This window comes from Nelumbo lutea, chromosome 1, assembly GCF_056320005.1.
Source record: "Nelumbo lutea isolate HS-2025 chromosome 1, American lotus-T2T, whole genome shotgun sequence".
In the NCBI taxonomy this organism is placed as follows: Eukaryota; Viridiplantae; Streptophyta; class Magnoliopsida; order Proteales; family Nelumbonaceae; genus Nelumbo; species Nelumbo lutea.
In genome coordinates, this window is record NC_142684.1 from 130,596,921 (window position 1) to 130,607,660 (window position 10,740).

The 10,740-nt window shown below is 35.4% G+C and overlaps 1 protein-coding gene across 1 annotated transcript; it reads left to right on the top strand.

Moving 5' to 3' along the window:
- The first annotated feature begins 6,531 nt into the window (after positions 1–6,531).
- LOC148877572 (uncharacterized) lies at positions 6,532–7,469 on the top strand. Its single transcript, XM_088942168.1, has 3 exons — positions 6,532–6,760; positions 6,952–7,020; positions 7,126–7,469. Exons 1-3 carry the CDS (start codon positions 6,701–6,703, stop codon positions 7,198–7,200), a joined length of 204 nt encoding a protein of 67 aa, XP_088798294.1. The 5' UTR covers positions 6,532–6,700; the 3' UTR covers positions 7,201–7,469.
- Positions 7,470–10,740: the final 3,271 nt, after the last annotated feature.

Below are 10,740 nucleotides of genomic sequence, written 5' to 3' on the forward strand. Positions count from 1 at the left end.
AATTGTCACATGTAAAGGACATGCACACTTACTAGTTAAGCAAAATGTATTGTTAACAAGCAATTATAGACTTCTAGTTCTTAGTATACATGTTTAGGCTAATCTTCTAAACTATCAGCTCCGACTATTCTAGGAAGGGAAAACCATACTTCACACAGAGCAGATATACTAATTAATTAGTAGGGGTGCAAATGGATCCAATTCTAATTGAATTAGGCAATTCTAATTGGGTAAATTACAAGGACCCCCTGTATTATAGGGTCAGTGAAAAAGACCCCCTTGAACTTTGGTCATTAGACAAAGACCCGTCCGTTGGCATTCCATCAATTAACTTCGAAAAAGATTCGTATTTAACTATTTAAAGTTTTTTAAATGTTCAAACTACCATTTTCTAATTTATTTTATTAGACTTTTTTTACTCAACCAATAGGGCTGGTAGGTACTTTTGGTGAGTAAGCAAATAGGCACCAGTATAGGTGGAGGTGGTGTTTGTCCAGTGAAAGAGGGCAGCAGCAGGCCATTGATCTCTCCATTAGTAGTTGGCTGACACTCTGATCCTCTTTGTGTGGGGGTGATTAGAAGAAATTAAAATAAAATAAGAATTGGGGTGACGTTCCTGTAGTAGGAATCGGGGCCATAGTTGGACGAGACTTGAGTCGTACGTCTCACAGGTCCCTTTCCCTATAACCCAATCTAGCACCAATGGGCACTCCGCGTATATATCGCACTTTGCTCTAAAATTCCCTTTCTAGTTTTTTAAATTTTGATTTTTTTATTTTTTAATTCAACGTAATTAACTCACGTTCATCCATTGACATTGCAGAGGTGTCGTTCAATCAATCACGACTCTACGACGATTACAAGTAGTCGTGATATAGGGATAAACCACGACTACTCTTTTCCTATCTGTTTTTTCAAAACTTTCCAATTTCAACTCAATCACAGTAGCATCATTTTACCCTCTGTATTTTCCAATATAACGTCAATCAGTTAAAACGTTTTTCCCTTCAATTCAAGTTTAACATTAAAAAATAGGAGCAGAACAACGACTAACAGTCATGGACATTTAGAGCTTGACTTATAGCTTCATTGTGGAGATTCAGGGTCTGATTTGAAGCTTAACTCACAACTTGATCATGGAGATTCAAAAAACAGGGACGGAGCACCGGTTTCTTCCAGGCATCCCTTCATCCCCATTACAAAATCCAAGGTATGTTTTTCGATTACCCCAAACCATTAAAGACAGGGGATCATTTTTACCGAAGACCATTAATGACCACTGACCATGAAAGTCTAAATGGATCGATTTTGCTAAAACTATTGGTTGCCGGCGTTGTTCCGACGACTGACATCCGCTCTTTTCCACCGTAAAAACCCATTAATTGTAAAATGGCCCCTGTTCCCTGTTTTGCATTGTGGCCACTAAGTAGGAGTTTGGCATCATGCTGCGTTTCAGGGCCGATTCATTTCTGCTGATGTGTCACGTGCACCACATCAGCAAAAAAATGGAATTGGCAAAAAAATCGTATTTAGCAATGGTGTTTCTCAAAAATAAAAAAATAAAAACGTTTATGTAATAATTACCCTTAGAATTCGAGAAATGAGGGATTTCTTGAAAAATCACTAGGGTGGTCCTGAATCGCCCTGGTTACGTGGCACATTGAAATTCAAAAAAATTGATTATATACACACAGATCCATATGATGCATGGGAAAATTTGAAAGATTTAATAATTTTATTTTTCATTTAATGTTGATTTATAAAAAATAATTATTGTTAATTGAATATGCTAATAAATTTAGTTTTATTAATAATATGTAGTAATTTTAATAATTTTTATTCTTTTTAAATGAAATTTTGATTAATTTTAAATAAATAAAAATAATTATAAAAGTTAACATTTTTATTAATTCCACTAATAATTAACAATTATATAGGAATGACAACAGGGTGGGTTCAAGGCAGGACACCCTATCCCTTTTCTCGCCCCATAGTCAACACACTCTACCCCATCCTCGCTCCGTCCCCAGTGTCACACGTTCAAGGCAAGGTAACCACTCCTCAATGTCGAGCGAGTTTAGGGGCAAAGCACCCCACTCCTTATCAATGATGGACAATCATCGAATTTCCCTACCCTATCCCCAGTATTGGGTGGATTCAAGTAGAGGTGTAAATTGGGTCATGTTGGGTCGCACGACACGATCCACATGTGGCCCGCACAAAGTGCAAGTTGTGCCATATTGGCCCACGAGGCATCCCGATCCGTGCCTCCCTCCTCTAGGATAATTTGGGGGGTCGGTTCGACAGGGCCCATGGCTCAAACATGCACGGGCCCGTGTCGTGCTAAGGGTCAAGCTGGTTCATGGGCCAGGCCTTGGGCCAAACCATGCCGCACACCAAGCCAAGCTCAAGGCAAGGTACCCACTCTCCATCCAAGGTTTTTAAAATTGGACCGCATAGGGAACTGCTTTGGGGTCGAACGGTTTGATTGTTCGGTCCGAATGGATGACCCGCTCTAACAAAAAAAAAATTAGAAAAACAAAAAAAGGCAAAAAACTGTTGTTCAAGTTGACGGTTCGGCCACCTAGGTCAGCGATTCGCTAACCAAATAAACGATTTTTAGACAAAAAGCGGTTTTGATGTGAAATGGTGTCTGGTTCCCAATTTTTCTAGTCTAGCCATCTGGTTTGATCCAGTTTTGAAAACATTGTCCCCATCAACCCCCAATATTCAATTTGATGATAGAAATGATCAAAAGGATATTGAGTATCAACCATATGGTAAATTTCTAAAAGTACACTAAATTGTCTTTATACTAATTTATCATATAATTTCTAATATAAACTAACCAATAATTTTCTTTTTCTAATATTATACTAATTTATCTTAATAATTTGTGTAATTATTTGTTCAAATTATAATTTTCCATTTCCCATAGTCATTTATCTTTAATAATTTTCAATAATTTGCAATGAAAATTACATAATTTTTGTAATGGTTTTCCAAAATCTATCAAATGTAATAAATTTTCCTAAAATTTCTGAAATATTCTACTAATATTGTTATTTAGTTATTGAAATAACATTGTTATTTAAATTCTTAAAATATTAATTATTTATTAAATCTAATAATCCATAAAATTATAACTGTACTATTATTACATAATTCGTTATTAATTTTGCAAAATATTAAATTATTATTAATATGAATATTATGAATTCTATTATAATTATTTTTCTACTTTTAAGATTTGTTTTAAATTTATTACATAATTTTGTTATTTTAACTATTTAAAATTTTGTCATGTTAAATATTTTGTTATTTAAATATTTAAATAATATGTAAAATATTTAAAAATTTTCATTATTTGAATTTTATTTATGAGATAAATTACAAAGACCCCCCTATACTATGGGGTCTATGACAATGACGCCCCTGTATTTTGTTTTGTGACAAAATATTTAAAAATTTTGTCTGTATTTTGTCATGTTAAATAAAATACTGTTCATCTCCTCAGGATACATAGCGGCGGTATTTCTTCACATCTCTCTCCCTCTCTCTTCGGATCTCTCTTCTTTCCCTTCCCCTTTCTTTAGATTATCCTTGGTCTTCTCTCTTCCATCGCCTGAGCTAAGCTGAGAAAAGTTAGAAAAGGAAGACAAGAAAAGGATTTGCAACTTAAACTTCTCAATCGTTAGCAACTCGACATTCACTAACTGGTCAACTTCTCTCCACCCTAGCCGTAATCCCTTCCACCACCGAGTTCCACCCGTAGTGAGTCAGGAACCCGCCCACGGCTCCATGGTTCGGTATTGGGACTTGTGGGGCCCATCCCCTTATGATCAAACCTCTCCCCGCCACCCGATCTTTGATCTCCTTAACGATAACCTCGTGATTGTCCGCTTCCCGTCCCGACATCGTCATCTTTAACAGTACAAATAAATCTGACTCCACTTCATTCCAGCCCGACACCCAAGGCCTCAGCTGTCGTTTCGACAGCATTACCTGACTACCAAAACAAACGTAAAGCACAGACTCGTCCGGGCAACGATCGAGCTACTTCAGCACATCAGCAGGTGACACCGAACTGGGCTCACCTCCTTCATCAGATCTAGCACCAGCAGCAACCGCCTCCATCATAGTCCGAGGGCCCACACCACTCTTTACTTCATCTTCTTCTCGTTGTCGATTCCAAATCCGCTCGATGGCGGGTTCTGCGACCTCTGAATTGAAGAAAATTCAGATTCAGGGAGACGATATTACATTTGATGCTTATGTAGTGGGCAAAGAAGGTGCTCCTGTCATAGTGGTGTTGCAAGAGTGGTGGGGGTTGATTATGAGGTCAAGAACCATGCTTTGAAAATTTGCAGATGAATCCTGGTTTTAAAGCACTCATCCCAGATTTGTATCATGGAAAGGTTGGTTTAGATGTTGAAGAAGCACAACATTTAATGGATGTTCTTGATTGACAAGGTGTTGTTAAGGATATTCGTGCTTCAGTTAATTGGCTCAAGGCAATGGTTCACAGAAGGTAGGTGTGACAGGATTTTGCATGGGCGGTGTTCTCTCAATTGCAAGTTCAGTTTTGATTCCTGAAGTTGATGTTGTCGTTGCTTTCTACGGAGTTCCTTTCTAAGGGGAAGGGGAAGAAGAGAGATCGCGGGAGAGAGAGAGGGAGAGAGAGAAAACGTAAAGGAATACCGCCCTCCTGTTCCTGTATCGTGAGATCATGGAAGATGAATAGTGTTTTTCTTAAAGGGTAGTATAGGAATTAAAAAATATTGTTACGCGGATTTCAATGAAAAGCTAACCGAAGGGGTCTTTGTCCACGTTATAGTACAAGGGGGTCTTTGTTGCAAAACAAAGTACAGGGGTCTTTGTCCCAAAACAAAGTACAGGGGGTCTTTGTCACAGACCCCATAGTACAATGGGGTCTTTGTAATTCACCCTTTTTCTTAAGTCGAACCCGATATGGAATCATTTTGACCATTGGTTTTTGGGTCAAATAAATTGATCATCTGATTCGAACAAATGGTTTGTTCTGATTTAAACAAAATCAAAAATCAAAAATCAAAAATCAAAATCAAAAGCAACCAAAAACTATTGTCCAGATTGATGGTTCAATCGCCCGGGTTAGCGGGTCATTGATCAAGTTAACAGTTTTCATCCTAAAAATGGCTTTAGGGTGAAATAGAACCAGTTGCCTGACTGGTTTTTGGGTCAACCGGTCCAATCATCTGATCCGGTTCGGTTTTCTAAACCATTGTTGAGTGTGAAAAATTCCTTCCTTCTCCATGATTAAGAAAGGCTAGAAGTTCTTTTGTAGATTTTTTATGCCTACACTCTACGGTGACAAGCTTTTCTAACAATTGAAATGCTGAAGATAGAAGACGCAACTTCAGTGCAAGAAACATCAAGTATTGATTATTATTATTATCTACCTATGAGATTCAAAGAAAAAGATGCCCAAGTAAATCCCCATACTAGACCAGTCTTCAGCAAGAGAATGTTCTCCACATTGTGGGATTCAAAAGTATAGGGGCATGCAGATAACATCATCACAAACAACTAAAACCTAGTTGTTACTTGCTCAACAAAATCATATGTTGACAATCGATATTTTTAATTAGGAGTGTCAACGGACATTTTGGATTGGAACCCATTCATATCAAAATCAACTTGGACAGATTGAACAGGCCAATAAGACATTGAATTGGATCAGTCCAGACTTAATGGTCCAAAGTATTTATTGGATTGGATTGGACCTGATTCATCTGTAATGAATTTATATTGGATTGGGCTGAATCAAGCCAATATCTGATCCATTGTCAGAAAATAAGAATAAAGGTGTCAATGGACCAGGTTTGGGTTAGAATTAATCTAAATTGAAACAAATTTGGATAGATTGGACGGTCCAGACATTGACTTGGACCAATCCAAAAATATTCCAAAATATTCATTGGATTGGATTGGACCTGATCTATTTGTAATGAACTCACATTAGACTAGATTGGATTGGACCAAATCCAGTCCAATTGACACCCCTACTTTAATCACAAGAAACCCTAGTTAGAAATGCCACTGAAGAGAGAGAGAGAGGGAGAGAGAGCTGCTAGAGAGAGAAAACTGTCCGAAAGAAAGAACTACCGGAGGGAGAGGGAAAGAGAGCTAGAGAGATTATTAATTGGTTAATAATTTTACAATTCAAAAGATTCACCATAAATAAATCAATTTCAGAAAAGAGATCGGAAGGGTTTGGTGTAGTAATTCATATGATGAAGAAAAAATTTGGAAAATAAACATTTTTGTTAAGAGTGATTGTATTGATATTTTGGACATTTTAATGCCTATTATTAGAAAGTTTTACCAAAGGGGATCTACTTGAGGTTTCAACAATTTACCCTAAAAAAAATATGGGTGTAAAAAGCTATGGACATGTCAAAAGTCAAAATTTTGAACCATATATATTGGGTTGAGCAAGTTTTCAGGCACAAATAAAGCACTTATTTGTACTTGAAGACGAAAACGTGTGATAATCTAAATAATGTCCACCTACCAACATGGCACATATCTTCTAAGGGCTTCATGACAAAGGCTATAAATACCCTCACCATTGCTAGGTTTCTTCGTCATTCATCACGAATCCGTTTTTCCTAATACCTGTGTTGTGAATTTCCAAGAGAGGCCAAAGGAAGAAAAGATGGCTGATAATTCTGAGAAAGCAAACTTCCATGCTGGCGAAGCCAAGGGCCAAGCTCAGGTGAGCAATATCCTCCTCTGTATAGGATCATTATATACTCTAGTTAATTCATGCATATCAATATATGCATGCATGGGGAGCATAATGTGGCCATGGGTTTTGATTCTTGATTAGATTTAAGTTTGATGCAATGGCTGAATGTGTGATGATGATAGATTACATGGGTACTGATGACAGTTTTCTCCTTGTAGGCTAAGGCAGATCAAATGATGGACAAGGCAAGCAATGCCTATGAATCAGCCAAGGATTCATGCCAAGAGGTTCATTTAATTTCCCAAGCAAAAGAAATTCTTGTTCTAGCAATGCTAATAATGAAAACAATCTTTTTTTCCAATATAAATTTTAATTGGTTTTTTATTTTGTAGGCTGGTCAGCAAATGCAAGCCAAGGCACAAGGGGCCACTGATGCTATTAAGGATGCCACGGGGATGAACAAGTGAAAAGTTCTTGGTTATTCATGAAAGCTATTTTGGCTTTTGAGGACTTGTATTTATATTACATTATATAATAAAGTGTAGTAATCTACGCCAACTTATTTTCTCTTTCTCTCAATGCATCGCACTCGCATAGCCCTCCCCCATAGCCGACTAGAGGGCCACACTCCCCTTCATTGTGGTTGCCTCTTCTTTTCAGATGAAAGTATCCAAAATGTATAAGATACTTTGTTATTACTAACTAATAACAAACTGTGTAAGAGGATAAGTCCAAACATCACTAATTAATCTCCTGTTGAAACTGTGTTCAGAGTTTCCTTGGTGAAACCATCTCATATCACTGCTTGCCAAGAGTCTTTTGCAACGCTTCACTCAAGCTTTGATATCCTTTCATTCATTATATAGGTAAAGTCCCACCAACAACACGACACACTCAAGTTTTGAATTGAACGAGTTTTCAGTCACAAACAAAGCTTCTGTGTGTATTTCAAGTCGTAAATGTCTAACAACCTAATTAATTAATGTCGCAATAACATGGCATATGTCTCTCAAGGGCTTCATCATAAAGACTAAATTCCCTTGCCATTATTTCGTTTTTTCATCATTCATCACAAGCCTGTCTTGAGTAATATCTGTGTTGTAAGTTCTCTATAGAGAGGCAAAAAGGGAAAAAATATGGTTGTAGACAACTCTCAGAAAGTGAGCTTCCATGCTGGTGAATCTAAGGGCCAAGCTCAGGTGAGCAATATCCTCCTATATATAGGTTCATTATATACTCCAATTCATCATGTGTATAGATATATGCATGCATGCATGGGACATAGTTTGGCCATGGGTTTCCATTCTTGATCAAATTTAAGTTTTCTCCTTGTAGACCAAAGCAGATCAGATGACGGACAAGGCAAGAAATGCCTATGAATCAACCAAGGAGTCATGCCAAGAAGTTCATTTCATGCCAAGAAGTTCTATTGGTCAACAAATGCAGGCTAAGGCACAAGGGGCCGCTGATGCTGTCAAGGATGCCATCGGGATGAACAAGTGGAAAGTTTTTGCTTCATAGATGTTTTTTTTTTGGCTTTTGATTTCTTGTATTTTTATTACATTATATAATAAAATGCAGTTATCCACGTAACCTTACTCTTCTCTCTCTCTCTCTCTCTCTCTCTCTCTCTCTCTCTCTCTATATATATATATATATATATATATATATATATATATCTATTTCTCTCTCCCCAAGGACCAAAAATAGAAACCCAGCCTATGTAAAATTTCAGATTGGATCCGTTTGGGCTTGGGCTAGGCCGACCCAAATTGCACCCTAATCCAATAGGGGAGGTATCAGTCCAATTTGAAAAGAGAAAAGATATTTCAATTTTTAGGAGAAACATCAACGGAGGTTTACGTCTTGTACCCTTCTCTATTCTTGAATTGAATATTTGGTTTCCTGATTGGCACCAAAGTTGGAAAGGTCATATTTGTGTATTTAATGGCTACTTTAGTGGTCATATTTGTGTATTTAATTCATCTCTAAATGTAAGTGTTGAAAATGTAAATTCAATTATTATTCTCCACCTCATTTAATCCCCTCTTATTAAGTCTTATACTTATGGTATTAAATCTTATTTTCTCTTATTAAATCCTATATTTTAAATTATTTTTCACTAATAAATGCTACTAATTAGATCTATGTTAATACTTTTAGCAATATAAACCCATATATTTTAAAACTGACTCAAAAACAAAACCATTCTTTATCCAATTGGTGGCTAAGCAATTCAACCATCCAAATCAATTTGATCAACCTATGAAGTCATAGTTAGGTAATAAAAATTTTAAAATAGAAATTTACAAAAGAAGATAGAAAGAATAGGCACATTTACTATATTTTTATTGATTAAATTAAAAAAAAAAATTAGTGTAATAAACAAGAATTATTTTTATTGATAATGAAAATGAAATACATAATTTATAAATGACCAAAAATAAAATGTAAAAATTATAATAAATAGTTCAACTTTCAGGTTAAATGTGCTAACCTTTAATGTCATAAATAAATAATAAAAACTAATAAACTATAAAAATACAAAAATGTAAAAAATGCATAAATTTTGCAAAAAAAAAAGCATTTAGGTACATGTATAATATCATGTACTTATCATATTAAACAAAAATTAAGTATTATATATCAGAATTATTTTTTCACACAAAAAATACAAAAAAAATTGAAAACATCTATAATTAGTATTGACACTACTATTAAAAATATGAATAAGACTGTAGAACTTTATTTTAACTAAAATCAAGGTTTTAAAAACCAACCTGAATATAGAACAGCTTTGGCTTCTGGATTTTGGATCAACGGCTCAACTGTCCAATTTGAGAAAGTCAATTCGGTAAGATATAAAATATAATGTAACTTTTTGTTTTGACTGCTAGATTATTATGATTAGGTTGAAGTCTACTGCATATATACATTATTATGAGAGGAAGTATGGGATTTTGAGAGGGAGACGGTTGGTTAAAGCTGAGAAGTGAGAAAAAAGAAAGAGGAAGAAGAAGAAGTAGTAGAAGAGAAGGAAGTGTTGCTGAAGGTGGTTGTCACCATGTTCACCGGTTGTTGCAAAACCGTTTTGCCCTAAGGAAAAAAACCATTGGCAACGGTTATCTCCATGTTTATCATCACCACCACTATAGCACTACTTGCCATCTTCTTACATCTTTCTTATCTCTCTAAATATCTCTCAAATCCCAGATTGCTTGCTTCATTGGTGTATCTCAACTTTTAGTATAAGATCGATGTTTAATCTCTCATCTCTTGTAGTGATTTTTTGATTTCTTCATTGGAGTTGTAATTTTTTTCTGTTACAACATAAAAAGAATCACAAAAATAAGAAAACTCAAAATCAAAATGGAAAAATTAAAAACCCTAACTAATTTTGGTCATTGGGAATAATCTAACAAGATTATGACATATGAAAGTTTCTTTTCTCAATTTTTATTTTCTAATTTCTATTTTAAAATAATAAAAAATTTAGAATAAGTTTGAAAGCAATTCAAGAATCGTTAACCGGGTTAAACATTTTAACGGTTAAACTGTCCAAGTCAGCAGTTCTCTTACATAGGTTGGATTTCTATTTTTGGTCCTTGGGCATATATATATATATATATATATATATATATATATATTAATATATATATAGAGAGAGAGAGAGAGAGAGAGAGAGAGAGAAAAGAGAGAGAGAGAGAGAGAGAGAGAGAGAGAGAGAGAGAGAGAGTAAGGTTACATGGATAACTGTATTTTATTATATAATGTACAAGAAATCAAAAGCCAAATAAACATCTATGAAGCAAAAATTTTTCACTTATTCATCCTGGTGGCATCCTTGACAACATCATCAACCCCTTGTGCCTTAGCCTGCATTTGTTGACCAGCCTACACAATAAAAAACCAACTAAAATTTATACTAGCAAAATGTTGAGTGGGGCCACCGATTTGTGTTGTTGAGTGGGCCGATTTGTGTTTAGTTTATTTTCCTTTAAATTAAA